General features: G+C 35.3%; 2 protein-coding genes and 1 non-coding gene across 6 annotated transcripts in view; all 3 read right to left on the reverse strand.

The window, feature by feature from the left end:
- Window positions 1-14433, reverse strand: part of LOC115220903 — a 64246-nt gene extending 49813 nt beyond the window's left edge. For 3 of the 4 annotated variants that reach the window (XM_036510482.1, XM_029791103.2, XM_036510481.1), the window contains exon 1: window positions 14253-14433. The gene's annotated coding sequence lies outside the window, so the exon portion shown is untranslated. Of the gene's footprint in view, window positions 1-13604; window positions 13789-14252 lie in introns of all 4 variants that reach the window. The other variant, XM_036510480.1, reaches the window with a different exon arrangement.
- Window positions 6020-12650, reverse strand: LOC118766772 (protein TALPID3-like). The gene is made up of 2 exons (XM_036510479.1): window positions 8007-12650; window positions 6020-7967 (listed from the first exon to the last, which is right to left on the reverse strand). Exons 1-2 carry the CDS (start codon window positions 12425-12427, stop codon window positions 6548-6550), a joined length of 5841 nt encoding a protein of 1946 aa, XP_036366372.1. The 5' UTR covers window positions 12428-12650; the 3' UTR covers window positions 6020-6547.
- A 1059-nt stretch (window positions 14434-15492) lies between the features above and the next one.
- Trnak-uuu lies at window positions 15493-15584 on the reverse strand. Its single transcript is given in 2 exon segments — window positions 15493-15528; window positions 15548-15584. It is a non-coding gene; the product is annotated as a tRNA-Lys (tRNA).
- Window positions 15585-22489: the final 6905 nt, after the last annotated feature.

Raw genomic sequence — 22489 nt, forward strand, 5'->3', positions numbered from 1 at the left:
ATATATATATATATAGTAAAATAAGGATTCAGATAGAATGTACCTCTGTGCAGTGGTGCAATGGAAACTTTAACACACATGAAACAAACATTCTGGGGCTGCATTTGTCAGGTCAGTGACTTAATCAAAGACTACGTTGAAACTAAAGCAACATCACAGACAAAGCCATTTAATAACACACAAAATCCGTTAAATGTACTTCCAATTTATTTCATGTGTGTTAAAGTTTCCATCGCACCACTGCACACCTGGTCACTGACACAGTCCCACTCATGAAACAAATTTAGATTTGAAGGGAATTCAACAGCCTTTATCATTTTCATCATTTAGTGTCTGTTTTCCATGCTGGCAGGGATTGGCTGGTTTGACAGGATCCAAAAAGATGCAGAGTTGCATCAACTCCTAATGTCATCTTTGGCATGATTTCCATGGCTTTTGGATACCCACTTCCAAACACCAACCACTTTACAGTCTATATTTGGAGCCTTTTTGATGACACCAGCACAAGTGAGGTCACCAAACAACTTGCAAACTGTTCCACAATGCAAACACCATAATTTTCTGTTTTTTTATGTTTCTAAATGGGAGACATATTTTAATTTTAATCTTTAAACACTCCATATAATTATGGCTGCTACTTTTTTCAGGTATATTTTCTACCCGCAAATAATTCTATACCTGGACTTGATACTTTTTTAATAATCTAAAGTAATGATTCTTAACTTTCATTTTTTTAGTGTACCACCCCTTCTTCCTCACCTTTTAAGTACCATATTTGATGGCCTATAAGACGCACCTTTTTTACCCAAAAATGGCTTCAAAAATCCTCCTGCATCCAATGGCTCAAAACTTACGACTGTTGGCCGAAATTATACATCAGAGGTTACAAAACGTGTGCTGCCATCTATTGGTGAACAATCACCTACGGTACATTTGTATTGAATGTGGATGCAATAAATTCCTTATAATTACCAGTAATAACATAAAGCTATACAGGTAAGTGGAGGAATTAAAACATTATTTTAGTGGTAATTTATTTTACAAAAGTATAGCCTAGGCTAGAGTGCATCCTATGCACTCGTGCGTCTTATAGGCCATCATATACAGTAATTGTTATGCCTGGTGCCCACCAAAATGGTGAATAAAGTATCACAACAAAACTAACTTAGCATGGATGACATCTTGTGAATTTTAATCTAAAAGTGGATTGTTTAAGCTTTTAACAATGAAATGTTAAGAAATTTATAAAGACAAAAGTTGTCGATTTATTTTATACATTGCAAGTTAATTACTTCCCTGTGCCTAATGAGATTTAATTTTATTTTAATACCATCATTACTGGTGTAATCATGTACTAGCACCGGTGTTGCTCGGATTTGTTTCAACCCTTTAGAATTGGAATTTTTGAAAAGTAAAAATTTTGCATTATGTAGCTTGTTATTCTCTTTAAGTGAACATTTTTCTGGTTGAAATACACCGAAAAAATGGCAACACAGCAGTCAAAAAATTGTAAAAAATAGGGATTTTCATAGAAAAAAAGCACCTTTTTGATGTAAATAATTTTTGGTGTTAACATGGTCCGATTTGAATGTTTTCTTCTACAGAAGGAAGAGCAAACCTTCTTCTATCATACTCTCAACTTTGGTCAACTTGCGACACAGGGTCTCGGGGGAGATAGTGTTAGTTGAAGGCTACCAAACCTGCCATACACAGACAACTTCAGTTTTATATATAGAGAGATAATATAATTACTACTATAGGTAAAATTTAGCATGTTAATTATATTCTTTTCTACTCTAGGCACAAGGCCTGAAATTTTGGGAAGGGGGCTAGTCGATTAGATCAACCCCAGTACACAACTGGTACTTAGTTTATTGACCACGGAAGGATGAAAGGCAAAGTCGACCTCGGCGGAATTTGAACGCAGAACGTAGAGACAGAGGAAATGCCACTAAGCATTTCACCCGGCATGCTAAAGTTTCTGCCAACTCGCAGCCTTTAGCATGTTAATTATTTTACCTCACAAACCCCTAAAGCCTGTTAATTATATTTATTTCTTTACTGCCCACAAGGGGCTAAACATAGAGGGGACAAACAAAGGGATTAAGTCGATTACATCAACCCCAGTGCAAAAATGGTGCTTTATTTATCGACCCCAAAAGGATGAAAGGCAAAGTCGACCTCGGCGGAATTTGAACTCACAATGTAACGACAGACGAAATACCGCTAAGCATTTCGCCCGACACGCTAACGTTTCTGCCAGCTCGCCACCTCTAAATTATATTACCTGTTAATTATATTACCTCACCAACCCCCTTCAACATGCCTGGTGTTCCCTTTAAGCTGAAGCAAAGAGCACAAAATAATTGAAATTTCCTACACAGAGACACATCCATAAACTTGTTGACTTTAACTGAAATTACTTTGATCCTTACTGAAAATAAATACAGTCAATAAATGTAGTTTATCCCTAGGGTCAACCCAGATCAAACAAATTAAATTAAGTATACACTTCACAAAAGCAGAAAACCAACAAACAATAAAAGTCACTTGGTCTTTTTATATAGAAGATAATATCATACATGTATATTATATGAAATAAATATATATAAGATGCAAAAAATTTACAATGATAACAATTCAATAAAAAGTTGAATTGTTCAAACCAAGTTTTCAGTAAAATAGAAAAATTTTTAAATCAATGAAAAAATATTAATATAATTGTTCAACAAGATAATGTTGCTAGACATTACAGAATACCAGTCTGAGATATGACAGCTCAGCTGTTCTAACCTATCTCAGATCAGTGCTTTTAAATTTCAATATTATTTACAATTTAACCGACAGGCTTTCGTCTCAATATTAAAAACTATACAATTATATATTCACATTTGAGTAAGTACATGTTACTTTGTTTTGTTTGTGTATGTGTTATTTGGCTTGTTTTTAGCCAACATAGTTAAGTCCAAGGCGAAGCCCAACCTTCATATATATATATATATATTATATATATATATATAGTGAAACAGAGTGGATTGATTAGAGTTAGGCTAAAATATTTGGTGAGGTATCACCAGGAAAATGTCCAGCAGAATATCACCTGATGAAATAGATAGTTCTGTAACAATACAAAAATAAGTTATTTGAAAAAAACCACATTATTAACCCTTTAGTGTTTAAACCGGCCATATCCAGCCCAAATATTCTACATGTTTTATATTTGAACTAGCCATATCTAACCTCTCACACCTAACCTACATTGACATTCGAAAAATAAGCAATCACATCATTGAAACCTCAAAGCTCTAAGACAATGCTTGAGTAATTCAAAACAATTTGATGGAAAAGTATTACATTTAACAGAATAATATGAACACTAAAGGGTTAAAACATGTATAAGTGATACTCTGAACAAATCGATTTGTTGTTTTATATTTATATATATATATATATATATATATATATATATATATATATATAAGAGAGAGAGAGTGCAATTAGATAAGAGAAGTGAAGTGAGAGAATAAATGCTTATTCCATTAGTTTACAGCTGTTTCATAATTTCTGTTAGTTACACAATCAACATTACATCACCTTTCACAGATAAGTAAAATTTACATATAAATATATGTGTACACCCATATATGTAAACGTGCTGTAATCTAACTAACAGATTACCCTTCAGAACAGGTTTTTAAACGTTGCAGGTTAAAACATCAGCTCTGCTACGAATAGCAAGTTGTCTCATTATATAACACAGACAATAAACGTATTTGGCAGGCTACCATTTATGGCTTGCTTTAACCCTGTCACACATATCCCTGCTGTAGCAGGAATAAGTTGAATGTCATCTCTGCCAGATTCCCAGTAAAGTGGTAATGAACAACACATGAAGAAAAAGAATAGGCAGCCAATTCTGTCCATTAATTTACTGCAAGGGTTACTCTTTGAGTTGCAGATGCAACTATCTAGGTTTTTTTTTTTTTTTTTTTTGCTCGGGAGCCCAAAAAGGTAAAGTTAGACACAGGGGCTCAGGTCTGAGAGGGTTAAGGAAGCAATCCAAATTAACCCTTTACACTATAGCTAGTTATAGCTAATTATAATATATATAATTATAATAGTCCTAAATACAGAATTTCAAACGTGTTACTTGACTGTGTTAGACAAGAGTGGGGTGCAGCTATCTGTTGTTGATGGTTGATCGTTTATAAGGTTTATTCTAAGATTCTCATGTGATATAAAGGAATAATAATAATGATAATAATAATAATAATAATAATAATAATACTAATAATAATAATAATAATAATAATAATAATAATAAATGCCCTGATGCAGTACCAGGCAGTGGCTCTCATGGCTTCTGATCTTAACTGATTGGAAGTGTTATCATGTACATGGTTTTGTCTTGGTATAAAAGATGGGCTACAGCAAATATTCTGCTCAGTACCTTAACCAGTTGAGCATGTCCCTTAGTGGCTGACGATATGTGTATCTCTGATCACAAGCAGAAGTAGTGGGGGAGCATCATAACCATGTGTTGAGAGGAATTCTTTGGGGTTTGAATAATTCACCCTTGGAAACATGAGTGTTTCGTTCAACAGCCTTAAACAAACCTTATTCAGGGACCTTTTGAGCGGGATGAGTTACTCGACCAAAAGAGAATTCTTACTGGGCCCCACCTCCAAGATCATGTGCTGTTTATCTTGATATGAGATCACCATGTCGCGCACATATGGTTGTGATGCATGTGCCTGGTGTACCCTTATCATTCAAGTAGTCATGATGGGTATACTGGGCTTGATATATTTTACCCCAGTGTCACTTTCATGGCATGCACTGCTCTCTCACTCAATAATAATAATAATAATAATAATAATGATAATAATAATAGTGATACAAGCTGGTCTTTTAGAATTCATGTCCTTTGTTTCTTAGCTACCTCAACAGAAGTACAGATGCTGTCCCAACAAAAGGCAGTATTACTTAAAAGTTTGGATCATGTATCATTAAAAGTATCAGAGACAGAGACAGATGGTTATTGAAGCAGAGCAACTCAGCAAAATGGTTCTGTAAGAAATCAACTCTTCAGATAAAGTCATAAATAAAATTAGAAAGTAAAAAAAAAAAAAAAGAAAGAAAACATTTGCAGTTTTCTGGCTGGCTTTTTTTTTTTTGTTCTTTTAAATAAAGTTAATTTTGTATGAGATTCATCTGTTGTTTGTTTTGTCTTTTGGGTTTTTTTCTTCATTTATTTTTCTTTTTTCCTTCTTTGTTTTTAAATATTTCTCCCAATATTAGAAATTGCTTTCAAGAATTCACAGGACAGCTTAATATCAAAATATCAATGTTTTGTAAAGGTGAAAAGGTGTTAAAAGAAAGAAAAAAATCCGTTAAATCCACTTCAGTATATTACCTGTACAGTTTTTGGGGGGAGTGTTTTTTTTTTTTTTACTCCAGTTAAATGAAAGGCAAAGTTTTTATGTTGGCAGGATTTGAACTCAGAAGGTAGATGAAAGAGGCTTAATACTGCAAAGACATCCAATCTAATGCTCTGCTAGTTCTGTCAATTCATAGGTTTTTTTTCTTCTAATAATCGTTCAATCACGGACAGCAGTCTTCCGTTTTCCATTACTGTAATCTTGCTCCAGGAAGTTTCTTTTTATGTACAAATGTTCAAATCAAACACCAAACACATCGACCTCATCAGTTTTGAAGAACCATTAAAGGTTACAGGCACTATTTTTTTCTCAAATAATAATAATAATAATAATGGTTTCAAATTTTTCCGCAAGAGAAGCCACTTTGGGGCGGGGGGGGGTCGATTACATTGACCCCAGTTTTCAACTGGTACTCAATTTATCGACTCCGAAAGGATGAAAGGCAAAGTCGACCTCGGCGGAATTTGAACTCAATATAGCAGCTGACAAAATACCGCTAAGCATTTTGCCCAATGTGCTAACGATTCTGCTAGTTCGCTGCCTTAAATAATAATAATAATAATAATAATAATAATAATAATAATAATAATGGCTTGAAATTTGGTACAAGATCAGCAATTTTAAGGGAAGGTGTACGCCAATTACATCAATCTCAATATTCAACTGGTACTTATTTTATGGATATAAACACACAAAATAATAATAATGATATTAATAATGATAATAATAATAAAAGAATTTTTAAATATATCCAGCAATACAGAATACTTGCAGTTAGATCTTTTTGCTATTTCACATTAATAGCTAGTCAAGTGAATGAAACTGGCTGTTTTCCATTGTGGATATTGGTATTGGGTTGTTTTTTGGGGTGTTTTTGAGGCATTTGTCAGAATCTTGATAGACACCTTTTCTGTCTGCTAAGCATTCAGTTGTGAACCAGGAGAGGTATAGAATGATGCAAGCAGTGTTATGTTATTGAACTCAGAGAGGTTTAGATGAATATCTGTCTGTAATGGTCAGGTTTGAACCTATCAAACAGTTAATGTGCTGCAGCATTCTGATCAAAAAATGGTAAACAAATTCTGAAACAGTGAAAAAAAAGTGTCTCATATTCCATCCTGAAATGATATTTCTTCTATGTCTTCATCATCCCAGATTTCTCCTGGACTCGGTATCGTTACCGGTATTCTATGAGGTATAAGTGGAGGTCGTGGCAGACTCTGAGCGTCTTTTATGCCATCGCCATCACCAAGTAGAGTATTATGGACATCTGACTCTACAGAAGCATCAACATGCTGGCTTTCACTATATGAAGCATTGTCAGAAACAACGGGATCAATTCCTGTGTATTGGCTGAAACGAACAGATTTGGACCCCATCAGGTCAGTGGGTTGCATAAAACTCTGTTGTGAGGGCAACGGGTGACCAACAGTTGTGATAGGGGCTTTTGGTTGAAAAAACCCATTCTGCAACAAATTTTGTACCACAGGAGTTTGGTCCTGTTGTATTTCCAATCCTAATTCTGATTTTGTAGCTGTTGCATCTTCATCAGGGGTCAACCCAACAAAGATCACTCGAGAATTTGTTTTGTTTTTATCACTAGAATATATATGCGATTGTCTAGAAGAAGAAGATTGCTGAGGTAAAACTGTTTTAGCCATTTTATTGGAATTGTCAGGCTTCACGTTTGTTGAGGCTGCTGCAACATAATCAGAAGATGTCTCGCAAGTGGCTTGACCAATTTCTGAACTGGACAATACCCATTCTCCAGGACTTCTTTGACCCCCTGCATCAGCATCAGTGTTGCCTGGGATCATTTCAGGAATGTGAGGTGGATTCAAAGTGGTCTGCCTCATATTCAAAATGAGTTGTAAGAGTGGATCTTTCTCAGGTGGAACTCGCTGCTGGAGAACAAATTCTCCATCACTGTAAGTGATATCAGCCGTGTCTTCGCGAGTTAACTCGTTTGAGTCCTTCAATGTGCTGGGGTTGCTGACATCGGCAAGAATACGTTTGTAGACACCATCATTGACCGTATATAGTGCTGCTTGCCCTTCACTCTGACTCAGCAGCCACTGGCCATCAGAGAGACTCTCAAGTGCAGTATTGCTACTGCTGCTCCCTGGTGACAGTGACTCACTGCTCACCTTGTCAGATAAAGGTGAAGAATCAGTTGCAACTTCATTGTCTGTTCCAAGAGTTTCTTCTACATCGTTGTCATTGTCAGCATCAAATTTAGGTGCCAAATTTAGTCCTTCAAGTGAAGCAATTGTGAAATTTTCTCCAAGCTCTTTTACTTGTTCGCCAGTTATTTTCTCAGAAGAATCAGATTCCTCAGGTGAGAAGAGAGATCTGGTGGGGCCTTTTCCTGTCCCAGAAGTTTGGAACTGAGCAATAAAAGACGGAGGTGGGGTCGTTGTGTGTGAAGATGAAAATTGCAATGATGCTGTTGTTTGTGATGTTGTTGATGTTGTTTTGTGAGGTTTCAGAGGTTGCAGTAGTGATTGTGATGCTGGCTGTTGTTGTTGTGGTGGTGGTGGTGGTGTTTCTGGTGGTGGAGATGATGGTGATGACTGTGATGGTAGAAATTGCGGTGGTGATTGCGATGGAGGAAATTGTGGCGGTAATGATGGCGTTATAAATTGATCTTTCTCTTCGGTGTTTGTTTCGTTCAAAGATTTCGAAGTTATTTCGACCAATTTAACGTGTCTAACAGGAGACCGGACACGAGTGTCTGGCGGAATATAGATAGATTCCATTTTGTCAATCCGCAATTTAGCAAGAGTTGCTTCCCTTCTTCTCCTCTGTACCTCTTCGACACGTTCTGCTGCAGACTGCCGTCTTGTATCACTACCCAAAACGTTCACAGCATCTTGTGCCACGACACTTATACAGCGCTGCATTGCAGGTGCTTTAGTGTCTTGTACTTTACTTGTTGATGGTTGAATTACAAAACTACTGAACGGTTGTACGGGACTTTTCGAACTTTGCATTGAGACTGCATTTGTATTTTGCACCGCACCATCATCAGAGCGGGTTATTACAGATGTGTTAATAGGCTGCACTATATTTTCGGTTAAGTCTTTTGCTGCGTCTTTCTTAGAATCTTTGGCAGAATTTGGACTATAAATTTTCATTGGAACTTCATCTGGATTTTCACCAGTTGTAGTTTCTTGTGCACCAGTTTTCTTTTCTTGTTCTACAGAATTTTTGTTTAAATTTAATGAATTGATTTCATTAGCGGAATAGCTTGCAGCTTCATTTATTAATGAGTTGCTACCATCTTGATTTATCATGGTTTCAGACTCCTGAGGAATGGCAGTGTCTACAGGAACTGATTCTTTGACAGAAGTAGGCTGCAGAGGCTGAGAAATAACTGCACTTTCGGGCGTTTTATCAGTAAAATGTGAATTTTTGTCTTTCAAAACTAACTCATTTAATAATAAACTTGTTTGACAAACTGCATCATGTTTCAATGAGGAAGATTCGTTTGGTTTTGTTTGACAAATTTCACCTTTTTCAAATTGATTAGGCGAAGCTGGTTTTGGAGATTTGTGTGAAGTCAATACATTTAAAGCATAGTCATTTGCTAAGATTGTGCCAACTTTATCAGCAAGAATTTCCTCAATTAGTTCAGACATTATCAAAGAATCCTCAGAGACTGAAGCTTTTACTTTAGGGATACATTCTTTGTCACCTTTATTTTCTGCTGAAAAATTCTTCTTCAAATAATCAACTGCAGAATTAGCAGTTACTTGGTCGCTGGAGATTATCTGTGACAAAATTTCTTGTTCCACTAACTGAATAATTTCATTTAAATCTTCTTCTTGTTGAATTGATTCAGCATCAATAGGCATTCTTTGAGATGTTGCTAACGTAGCCGCTATTTTATGGTTTCTAGTTAACATTAGTTCTGATGTTAAGCCAGTTAATACTTCTAACGGTTGTGGCAACACCCGATTGTTGTTATTATTATCAGCTAATGATTCACGAGTTTCTTTGGTTTTAGACTTGACAACAATTACCTCAACATCATTTTCTGCTTCAACAATATCAGAACATTCACTTAAACTCTCACAGGGTATTTCCTCTTCATTATCAGTGCTTCCAGCAATCGTAACCAATTTCTCAAAAGATGTATTCAGAACATTTTTATCTTGACTGTCCGTAGTAAAATTCACATTCTTTACAACCTTGTCTTTGGTCAGTTTCCCAACAATATCAACAGATGGTAAGTCCTGCTTACTCAATACGGTTTTTTTCTTTGCAGGTTTTGCTTCATTTACAAAAGGAACAGTACAGAGGACAACATTTTCTGCAGAAACAACTTTAGGCTGGTCCTGCGGAGCAACAACTACAGAACTACCAGGCCTAACTGTAATAGCATGAGTTAACCCAGAGTCCATTCTAGGCTCTCTTAAGGATACAGCCATATAACCTAAATGGCCTGGTACCAAACTTGAATTCTGTAAATAGTTAGGATTATTGCTAGGTTTGCTAGCAAAGAAATATTTTTTGTCATCAGCCACGATTCCAGTACCTTTTTCAACAGTTTTCTTTACTTCTTCCACTGTTTGAACTTTGGTAGATTTTTTTTGTATTCCTTTAACATCCACCATAGCTTTTGGTTGAGTTACTTTTGTCTGTGGTTTATTTCTGATGTGTAAGTAAGGCTCCCGAACAGTAGTTCTTTTATTTTGGTAAGTAGCTTTACCAAATACTTGCGTAAGATATTCTTGGTCTTGGTACAAGACATTTAGGTTTTTATTTGAACTTTGAGGGGCTTTTTCCTTTGTTTTAACAATAACTTTTGGTTGTTTCTGTCTGGAACCACTTAAATCTTCAGAGTCTTTTTTCTTCCCTAATTTATTCACTTTGGTGGCAGGATTTGAGCAAGAAAGTTTATTGAAAGTAGCTTCTTCCATTGAGAGTTCTTTCTGAATATCTATCTGCATTTTGGCAATACATTGGTCAACTTTTCGTTTCATTTGGTAAGTTTGAGATACTGGGCTGCTTTGATAAAGATTATCCACAATATTATAAACAGCATCCTTCTTGTAATCTCGTTCTAAATTCTTTAAGTTTTCTTCCAGAAACATCCGACTAGTCTGAGCACGTTGAAGAATTTCTTGCCCAGCAACAAGTTCAGCTGAAGGAGCAGTTGGTTTTAGGTCGGCATAAATTTTATCTGATGTGAAAAGTTGAGTCTTCAGAGGCGAGTCTAGAAGATATTTCTCAAGAGGAGCTGCTGACTGTGAAGAAGTAGACCATTTCTTAGAATTACCGTTTTGATTTTGAATTTTATTAAACTCCTTTTCATCGTGCTGTAAATCGGGAGAAGAAGAAATAACATAACTAGTGTTCAGAATTGCTGGTGCAGGAACAGACTGTTTCTTAGGAATGCGTTTAGCTTTGGAAGTTTCTCGGACTGCATACGGTTCCTTAGAATAAGGATTAGAGGTAAAAGTTTTTAGATAAGAGTATTTCAAAGGGAGCTCTTTAGCAGATTGTTTCTCAGTTACAGATGTTGGTTTCTGTATATATTTGTTGATTTCTTTAATAACAAGTTTTTCTTCGTCTACATTCGATTGATATTTCTTGTTTCTATTGGGTCTAGAATTCTGGAATTTGGATGTGGAACTCACCGAACTCACAGTTTTGTTTGGCTTGGAAGTAGATTTGCTTTCCTTGCCATTCACAATGTTTGTCTTTACATTTGATGCCTTGCGGGTTGTGCTGAGAGGATTATTTGAATTTACTTTGGGTTTTATGGAAGGAGCAGATGTATCTTTAGAATTACCTCTCAATGCACTTTTTGATGATGACTTCTCAATATGATGTTCCTTTTTTGGATTTTTAGCATGTTTATCTTCAGGAGCTACAAAAAGGGGTTTAGGGAAACTTCTTACATCTTTATCTGTACTGATAGAAAAATCTAGTGATTCTAAAGAATCAGATTCTTTAGACATTTCAATATCATTTTTTGAATGTTGCACATTTTTAGATCTGTAATGTAATGGTTCCATATTCTCTTCATTCTCTTCAATTTTTTGTTGAACATTGTCAGGAACATGACCAAACATTTTCTCAAAACTTTTTGCGACATTTAGAAAGTTGGTTTGCATACCAAACATCTGCTTTTGCAAAAGTTCTAAAGAATTCATTCGATCCTTTGTCACTTGGCTAAGTTGACTCTCCAGCTTCTGGAGCTTTCCTTCCTTCTCCATTTCATGTTTCTGTAGAAATATCTGCTGTTCTAAAGAATTCATCTTATCCAATAGAGTCATCAACTGAGCCTCTAATCTGTTATGCGACGCCAATAAAGGATGAGCTGAAAACGCAGCGGCAGTGGCCGCGGCAACGGTGCTGAGTGTTTTTTGCATGGAAGCAGTTCCACGACAAGGACAGCAATCCTTCTGCTCTGGTTCCTTATCTGGATTTGTGCTTTCTTTCTGTCTGACAGCAGGAATTTCATCTTCTCCAACTGATTTATCTTCCAATTGCTCTACAGCTGCTTTCTCTTCAACAGGGGATGTTTTACTGGCAGAAATATCATTTGGTAAATCCGAATTAATTACTTCTAAATCTAACGCATTTGCAATTACTTTTTCAGGAATTTGGTTTGGAGGATCAACGGTGTTTTCCTCTTCTTTATTATAGCAACATTCAGGTTCCACTTCCTCAGTTAACTGGTTATCAAGCTGATCCGAATTCAAAGCAGGAACCATTTCCTCTTCAAAATTATGTTGCAATTGTAGCTCAAAACTTTCAGGCTCTTTTGTGATAACGGTAATTATTTCTGGTTGTTTGTGTTGCACTGATGGTACAGATATTTCTGGATTGTTATCTGAACGGATGTTTTCTTTGAACACAGAGAAATTCTCCAAGCTACCAAGATCAGCAGGCTTTGGGAAAGATGGCGTAGTCAGTTTCGAAGCTGTTTTTCTGTGAGGACTGTGTTTTTCAACAACAACTTGCTTCCTCATACCATTACACAGAGAATGACACGAAAACTTACTGGTCAGTGTACCTGGAACTTTGGTTAAACTTCTGCCAACCTGTGTTACAACTGACTGAGTACCAAGTCTTGCAAAAGCTGATTTTGTAGAAAGGGATGACACTGAACTAAGGTCTAAGTTACGTCCATTATCATTGCTCAGGAACAAATATCGTTCCGTATCCTTATGTGAATGTCCTTTCGCTTTTGGATTCTTTTGCAGGTTTGTGCCTGAGGCGCACTTTTTGAAGTCTTTTGATTACCATGAGAAGTTCTACCACGAGATTCTCTAACCACTTGAATGGCTAGCTGACCATGATCACTTTTAACAGATGGCATCTTGTAAAATTAAGATAGTAATAACAATCTTTTCAAATATATTACTTTTGTTAATAGGTTCCGGCCATGCTGGAGTGAATACATAAGTCGTATAGGATTATAAAAGAATATGTTTCAAATTTATGTGGAACCCGAATATTTTATAGATTTTTTGACGCGGCATAAGTTGCGCATTAAGGATTTCGGCAAAAGGCCGAGGATTTTCGAAACAAAATGGATTTCAGATTAAAATGAGTTCCATGCCTACGCTGTGTCAAGGGTTATAAACGAAAAATGAATGAAAAGAAATTATTAAAACCTGTGTTCGAACGAATCCGAGCATCGTAGTTTCGTAGACACAATACAGCGCCAGTTAAGATGTAAACATTAACTTTCCACTTATTTGTCTTGTTTTCGTTGGATTCGGTACAAGACGAACAGATTAAAGAAAAGACGAGATTTAGATCAACTAAATCGCCTCTTCAGTATATATCACTGATAACTTTATTTTAATGGAACGGCAGAAGGATTTGTCCAGAATTACGGAAATCTGAATGTTCCATATTCGTGCGAAAAAAAACAAAGTTTTCTTCGTAACTTCGGAAGCAAAGAAGAAAAAGACAAAAGGCGGAAATAATTTTGTTTTCAAGCCTGGAATTATCGAAGAGGCTTTGTTGCTATGAATATTTATACATAAACAAACTTAATCCAATTCTCAATGAACCGATGTATAACAGGATTTAAGTTCTTGTTAATTTTTGGGTTTTTGTTTTTTTAAATGCTTTACGGAATATTTTGTTTTCATTCGTTTTGCTTTTTATAAGAAATTAATAAATTATCAAACATACCATTAGAGAGTCAATCATTATCCAAAATGTTCAGATAATTGAAATAGGGTGAACTGGAGAGGGTTTACAAGTAGTGTAATGATGGAGCGATGGCATTGTTCTTGGTGTGGTGGTGGTGTGTTGATGATAATAACGTAGAAAGTTTGGAGACATTTCTAACAAATAAACCAGAAACACAGGCGTCCTAATTAAAAAAAAAAAAAGTTTCCAAATTTCAGGATTTTTGTTGAATTACAATAGAGATAGTTGCTAGAAAATAAGCAGTGCGATAGAGTTGTTGGAAAATAAATAGATCTATGTATTAATTTGAAAATATATCATGCATGTCTGCTTGCGATTCGTTCTTAAGAAAAGCAAAATTCACGTAGCAACTATATTATCGTATTTACCCCACACTACTCGTTTCTATATTCGTGATGGGAACAAAGAAGGGATATGTTTTAACTTGTTCAATAGGTGTGTGTGCTCGCACTAACTGATACTATCATTATTATTATTAACAACATTAATAATGCTTGTGGAACTGCTGTAGCTAAGGTCTCTACTTTAAATAAAAAAAAAAAAAGAAACAGTAATAGTAGTAGCAGTAGTATTAGTAGTTGCGGTAACAAACAACAAACTGTTGTGGTTAGTAACCAACAGACTTACCTCCATTCCAAGCGCTCCTTTTTACACATAAACCAGTTTCTACCCGGCTTTACAATCACAAATTTTGAAATTATCGATTTTTGCCTGCCTTGTTTTGTAATGTCATGTAATTTATTTGCTCTTGTGGCTTCGGAGCAACAAACATTATTAAAAGATTGAAATTAAAGTATATGTCGATATTTTTCAAGTGCATAAGCGGGCCTTAATTCAACAATTATATAATATTTTACTATAATTATATTATTATTTATTATTACAATATTATATTATATTTATCATATGATATTGTATTTATTATATTGTATTATATTATATTATATTATATTATATTAAGTCATATTATATTTTAAAATAATTGTTACTTTCCTCTCTAGAATAATAAGCAATAACTATGTAGGATCTTTTCAAAAAGATCCACTATGTATAACATTCTAACGAAAACAATTTTTCTGGTTTTATTTTTGTTAATTATAGTTAAGTTTCAATCTTTATTACCACCAAAAGACTACATAAAACTGGAGACAACAAAACGTACAATAAATATCGCTTACAACCTTGAAAAATATTGTTTCGTAAATAATATGTGGTCATAGCAACGGTCAGTTTCGAAAGTGCAATAATTCTATCCATCCATCCATCCATCCATTCGATCTATTTGTCGATCTATCTATCTATCAATCTATCTATCTATCTATCTATATATCCATCTATCTATCTATCTATCTATCTATCTATCTATTTATCTATCTATCTATCTATCTATCCATCTATCTATCAATATATCTATCTATCTACCTACCTACCTACTTACCTATCAACCTATCTATCTATCTATCTATCTGATTGCGACCATGCTGGGGCACCGTTTTGAAAGGGTTTTTTTTTAGTCGACCGAATTGTTTTTTAAAGCCTGTTACTTATTCTATCGGTCACTTATGCCGAACCGTTAAGTTACGTGGGTGTAAACAAATCAGTGCCAATGATAGGAGGACAAATACAAAGGCATAGATAAACACACACACACACACACACACAGAGGCAGATGGATGGATGGACAGACGGATGGACGGATAGACGGAGGGACGGATGGATGGATGGACAGACGGACGGATAGACAGAGGGACGGATGGACATATAGACAGACAGACAGATAGATAGATTAAAAAACATGCTTTTTTTTTTTTTTAGTTTCAGCTCAGAGCTGCAGCCATGCTGATGCATCGCCGTTTGAAAGATCACACGCCCGCAGAGGGATTCGAACCCGCGACCCTCAGATTACTTCTAAGGTTGACCTATAAAAGTCTGATGCTCTACCGACTGAGCTATGCGGGCGGACATGCTTATGCATGTTTGCATATATATGTATGATGTATGTGTACTTGTATATGTATATGTATATATGTGCATGTATATATGCATATGTGAGAGAGATTTTGTGTGTGTGTGTGTGTGTGCTTGCTTGTAGCCTTAATTAGACATCGCACTGGCTGTGAATGAGCATCATCTTCAGTGCAAACAAGGTTGTCTGTTTCCAGTCTTCTGCAGAAAAAAACATGCCTGGGCATGGAAAAAATATTGCCTTATTTGGAAACAGGTGAGGGTTGATGACAGGAAAGGCACCTGCCTGTAGAAAATCTACTTGAATCAAATTCCATCAGATCCACGCAAACATGGAAGAGTGGACGTTAAATGGTGATGATGATGATGATGATCAGAATTGTCATCAAATTCATTGCATTCCTATGGGCTGACTGCATGTGTTGTGTTTACCAAGACTCCTCAAACCCTGTGCTTCTCAACCATTTTTTGTCCTAATTTTGATACCTATTTAATTCAAATCAATCCCCATAGTCATTCAAGATTTAAAATATTTTATTCTATTCTTAGAATTACATGTTATAAAGAATTTTATTAAAATAATAATATAATAATAATAATAATAATAATAATAATAATAATAATAAATACCCAAAGAGAGCGAATAATGCAGATGTTGACAAAGCCTTGACCCATCAATGGCTAATGGCCTCTGGCTTAAAATCTGAAACAGAAGGGTTTATCATAGCAGCTCAAGATCAATGCCTACCAACAAGAAACTACCAGGCCAACATATTAAAGAATGGCAGTAGCCCAACATGTCATGTATGTCAACAACAAAATGAAGCCATTGATCATGTTGTCTCCAAGTGCAGTCTTCTAGCACCTACAGAGTATCTCAACAGGCATGATAGAGCTGCACAATATATTCACTGGGTAATCTGCAAAAACCTGGATTTGCCCCATGAAAAAAACTGGTGGGAACACAAACCACCTCCAGTGCTTGAAAATGACCACATCTCGCTCCTCTGGAACTTCCCTATTCAAACGGACAGAAAGATAGATGCAAATAGGCCAGACATCATATTGAAAGACTTCAGACAAAGAACATGCCTCCTCATTGATATGACTGTCCCAATCGATATAAACGTATCTGTCAAGACCTACCAAAAACTGAGCAAATATAAAGATCTTGAAATAGAAATCAGCAAAATGTGGAACCTGAAAACTAAAACAATACCTGTTGTCATAGGTGCCCTGGGAATGATAGCGAAAGGGGCTGATTGCTACCTAACTTAGATACCAGGAAACCACAAAATGGCAGAAATTCAAAAGATAGTGCTCATGGGAACTGCTCATATCCTATGCAAAATACTTTCTATGTAATCTCAGAGTTTAAAACAAACATAATTTTCGTTTTTTTTTTTTTTTGGACATTCACTAGTACAACACCAAAAAAAAACCCCAAATATATGGCACACTAGGCATAACAACATGAACTTTCAACCTGTTATCTCTTGAGGTCTCTGGGTGAGACCTGGAGCCAACTTGTACAAATATAAAGCAAAAGTCAAACATAGAATAATAATAATAATCTCTTTTATCTCTTTTACTTGTTTCAGTCATTTGACTGCAGCCATGCTGGAGCACTGCCTATAGTCGGGCAAATCGACCCCAGGACTTATTCTTTGGAAGCCTAGTACTTATTTTATGGGTCTCTTTTGCCAAACTGCTAAGTGACAGGGATGTAAACACACCACCATCAGTTGTCAAGTGATGTTGGGGGGACAAACACAGACACACAAACATAGACACACACATACGTGTATATATATATTTATATGACAGGCTTCTTTCAGTTTCCGTCTACTAAATCCACTCACAAGGCTTTGGTTGGCCTGAGGCTATAGTAGAAGACACTTGCCCAAGGTGCCATGCAATGGGAATGTACCCAGAACCATGTGGTTAGTAAGCAAGCTACTTACCACACAGCCACTCCTGTGCCTTATGATAATAATAATAATAATAATAATAATGATGATAATAATAATAATAATAATAATAATAATAATAATAATAATAATAATTGGTGTATTGCAGAAGTAAAACCAGTTTATTCCACATGAATTTTAACAGCAGAATCTTATATGGACCCTGAGGTCCATTGCTTTAGACCAAGGATTCTCAACCATTTTTCTTATCTATGGACCCCTTTGATTACTATTTTATTCTGGTGGACCCCTATAGCCATTCAAGGTTTAAAAACTAGTTTTATAGAAACTTCTTTCAAAATTCCTATTTTGTTTTTCACACATTAACTTGTGTTGGTTGAACTATGTAAAGTGTTAGAGAAAGAAACCTGGCTGTTTCTTGCAATAAATACCAATACATACATCTAAAGCAAAAAAAATTTTCAGGGGCCCTTAAAATACTAATACGGATCACCAATTTACTACTTTGTTGCGTGGAACCCCAAAAATCTAATTTGGATCCTCAAGGGCTATATGAACCCCAGTTGAGAACCCCTGCTCCAGACATTCACTTTTTTTTAAGAACAGCATCAGCACTTACGGGTTTCATACTATAAATGCAGACTCTTTAAAGATCTTACTAAGTTATTAAGTAAATGAGCCGTTCTGGCTCAGTCGTTTTGGTTGGTGTTGCTGGTTTGATGCTGTCTTATTTGACATCAGACGTTTTAATTCCCCTTTCTCTCTCAAACAAACCAACACCGGTTGTCAAGTATGGGTGAGGCTAGACAGACACAAACACACACAAGTATATATATATATATATAATATATATATATATATATATATATATATATATACATACATACATACATATACATAGTGTTAATAAAATAGATGGAATGGGTAAAAGATTTGTTCCTTGACTAAAATACATTTGTATTCGTTTTGCCAAGCAGGTACTCATAGCCCAATCGTTTCAAAAACCGTAATGGATGGATTACACAGATATAAAGGTGAAACAACGACCAACAACAACAGAAGATCATTTCACATTATGCCTTTTATATAATTTGATCGTTCTACAGATGAGAAAAAAAAAAAAAAACTCTTACGGAGAAACAAGGGAGGCAACATTATATTGTTGTTGTCTCCCTTTTTCTCAAAACCATTCAGTTTGCATTTTGTCTTTTAGGATTGGAAAAACGGGAGTGGGTGGTGTCAAAAGGACTGGCATGTGCAACCTGATTACTTCTGCCAGTCAAACTCCCGACTCGTGCGTTCACGTCACGACACTGATACTGCGAAATTAAGTTGGATGTGAGTAATCGCTTTCTGAGAGACTGTATTAACCATTTGCTTACTTGCCATTTTTCAATCAATTCTTAAATAAACTTCCCATTATTTTTAAAGACTTTTCATTTTTTTTTTAAATGTGGAGGTTCGAGAATAGACCCGAATGAAATCAGGTCAAAAAGCTAGTGTTTCATAATTGTAAAGCAGGAGCTAAAAATAAAACATTTTCCTTTCGTTGCTGTAATTCTGTTGCTAAATACAATTTTATATATCTTCCACAAGAGCAACGGATGAAGAGCATAACTACTTAGGGATTTTTTGTATTTATACAATATTTTGAATTATATGGACTATTTTGTAGCCAAATGAAGCATTGATTGCAACACACTCATGGAATAAATCTGAAAAGAAAGAGAACTTTGAAGAAGGTTAGGGTCTACATCAGGGGTTCTCAACCGGGGTCCATATGGCCCCTGAGAGTCCATATAAAATTTTTTTTTGGGGGGGGGGTTTCACATAATAAGATAGTAAATAAGGGATCCGACAGCATTTTAAGGGCCCATAAAAAAATTCTGCTTTAGCTGTATGTAGTGGTATGTATTGCAAAAAACCAAGAAACAGCCAGGTTTCTTTCTCTAACATTTTTACATAATTCAACATACACAAGTTAATGTGTGAAAAACAAAATAGGAATTTTGAAAGAAGTTTATTTACAAATTGACATTTCAAATGTTACTTTACGAAAAGCTATTATGCTGAATACCAGAAATAGCTAATGTATGAGAATGTATGCTTGGTTAGAAGAGAAAATGTTTATGCCTTCATGCTTGGTGAGAAGAAACCTTTTTAACTTGAGGGCAGAGTGGCAACCTACAGATTAACTAAGAAAACTTCTCCAAATCCTCTGGTCTGTATTTCCAATGCAACTTGATTTATAACAACCATGATTTGGCATGAAACTGTATGGAATTTTCCATTAATTTTTGACACCACACAAATGCATCTGAACAACAATTGGTTGAAATATGGACCAAGAACACCTGATAAGTTCAGTCTCCACCAAAAATAGAAACTTGATATGGGATTTTCCTATTCAAATGAATAAGAAGCAAGGAAATAAAAAACCAAACATAACAATAATAGACAAGGCAAAGCAAAGTTGCTTACCAATTGATTCACCATATCTGTTAACATCCCTTTTCAGGTTGGCATCAGTTGGTTGTGTAGACACTGGTGTTCTCTTGACATGTGCTTGCATATGGACTTTGGGCTTTGTTTCCATGGCTAGATGTTCTTCTTATTACCAACCACTTTACAGAATACCCTGGTTGTATTTTCTCATGGCACCAGCACTAGAGAGGTTGATAAGTCCTTGGCAAGACAGAACTAAAGAAACCTTATGACTTTACACTTTCTCCACTGATTTACCATTCACTTTACTGGGTGTGCTGAGTATATTTTTTTAATAACCCCAGTACTAGAGAGGTTGTCAAGTCTTCAGTGAGGTAGAACTAAAGAACATCTCAAACCTACTTACCTCTTTAGTCATGAGTGACAGATACAATATTGGTTCAGAAAAGGATTCTGCATATCTAACTTAATGTGGATATACCAAAGAAAGCCAGAAAACTGTGGTATTCATCCTGAGAAAGCTTCTTGTATAGATGTATAGTCAGGGCCAAATTAAGACCCATCGATTTTGGTGCCCCCATAAAATATTATGTAATTCAAAATATAAACAATAACAAACCTTAAAATAAATTTTTAGTTTTCAAAATGAAACAAAACAGTAAGAGGAAAAATAATATTTATTTTTGTATACTTCCAGTTTATTCATATTTGAAAAGTTTCCTCCTAGGTTTTTGAATTGCAAAGTTTTCAATCAGATCCTCAAAATTAATCTTAGGTAACACATCTGCATCTATACTAAACAGAAACAAAGGCATACCAAATATTATTTTAGCAAGTTTAAAGAGATTTCTTTTGTGCCATAAACCATTTACCATATCGGTTGTGCCCCCTCATTCTCTTGATGCCTTAAGCACATATTTTGCTTAATGGTTAATCCAGTGCTGTGTATAGTGTTAAAAAGCACAGAAATATATTTATCAAAACAGGTGAAAAGCATCCAAGAGGAGTGGTAGAATTGATAAATCTAGATTTCTGTGTCTTTGCATATCATTTATGGCAAATATCCATTATCAGCTACATGCTTAAACAAATTTAGCCTCTACTGATACAGAAAAACAGTGATTAACAAAGCATTGATGTAGCAAATAGTTGGCAGGTTGAATCAAAATTCAAAATTAACGACAGAACCAGTCCTCAAGATTTAATGTCCATTTACCAAGCTGGCATGAGTTGGACAATAATAACCAGAAGTGACAATAGTGATGTAGCAAAATTTCATAAAAAGAAAATAAAGAAATCCTTCATTATGTCACGCTGACAGGTACCAACAGGTATAGTAAATTCTAGTGGTGAATTAAGTATTTCAGAAATAGGTACTAAAGTACATGATTTCAATGTACCAGCAATGAACACTACTGAGAAGGCAATTCCATGGCTTATATGTCAACATATGATAGCCATAACAGTTATATATGAGCAATACAATAATTCTTCATGGTTAATGAGCTGTAGAGAAAGAAACAATGATGTAGTGGCATTGTTCCTGTGAATTTACTCAGACTATACAAGCCAGTTCCTTTTGAGAAGAGCCATTTGACTTTACCTCTAATTCAACTGAAGTTCATCTGGGTAAGAGACAGTCATCACTTTTGTTTTTATTGCAATTTACTTTCACTTTTTTTTACGATGGTAAACTGCATGTTAACATGTTCAAGTCTAACCATATGAACTTTTTCTCTGATATAGAAATAAGGATGGAATACAGTATGTTAAGATTTGTTAAAACTTTACAACAGCAGAGTAATATTATAACTAGCTTATGTTATTGACTTCACTCCATAATTAAGATTATTTACTCTTTGACATAAATTGAAAAATTCAACAACTATTAAAATGGATAAAATGACAAGTGTATAACAAGGACTATAGCTTTCAGATGATGTGAGTTGGTGCTTTGGATAGAAAATTGCTTGCAGTATTTGCTCTGATATCCAAATTCAGTGGCTAGTGAGCTCAACTTTGTGTTTAAAGAGAAAGGTACCAAACTGGTGGAATTGTATGCACAAGCTTAGTGACATTTCTTCTGACTATTTACATTTTATATTCAAACCCTGACCCTGGCAAGGTCCGCTTTGCCCTCTTTGTGATCGACTTTCCACTTCCCTCAAAAATTGCTGGTCTTGAACAGATCAGCATTCTGTTCAGTGATATGTCCAGGGGTACAATGTGATCTTGGTCGCTAACTATATTATCTACTGTCTTTTCCTTTTAAGATGGTAGAATGTAATTTTAGACAGATTTTGCAGCTAATTCTAGCAGATAGGGTCACATGGTGGGTGTTCAGTCTATCATTTGAAATGTTTTAATCGAACTCAGAAAGCGTAAATGTCTTTCGAACTCTAGAACCTAATTTAAAGTAACTTGAAAGTATAATTAATAAAAGAAAAGAAAACAAAAGAACTTGAGAAACCAGCTTTATGAGTTCAAGGGCTCAAGAAAAAAAAATGGCTTTCAGAAATATTT

The sequence above is a fragment of the Octopus sinensis genome, linkage group LG17 (assembly GCF_006345805.1).
Source record: "Octopus sinensis linkage group LG17, ASM634580v1, whole genome shotgun sequence".
Classification (NCBI taxonomy): Eukaryota; Metazoa; Mollusca; class Cephalopoda; order Octopoda; family Octopodidae; genus Octopus; species Octopus sinensis.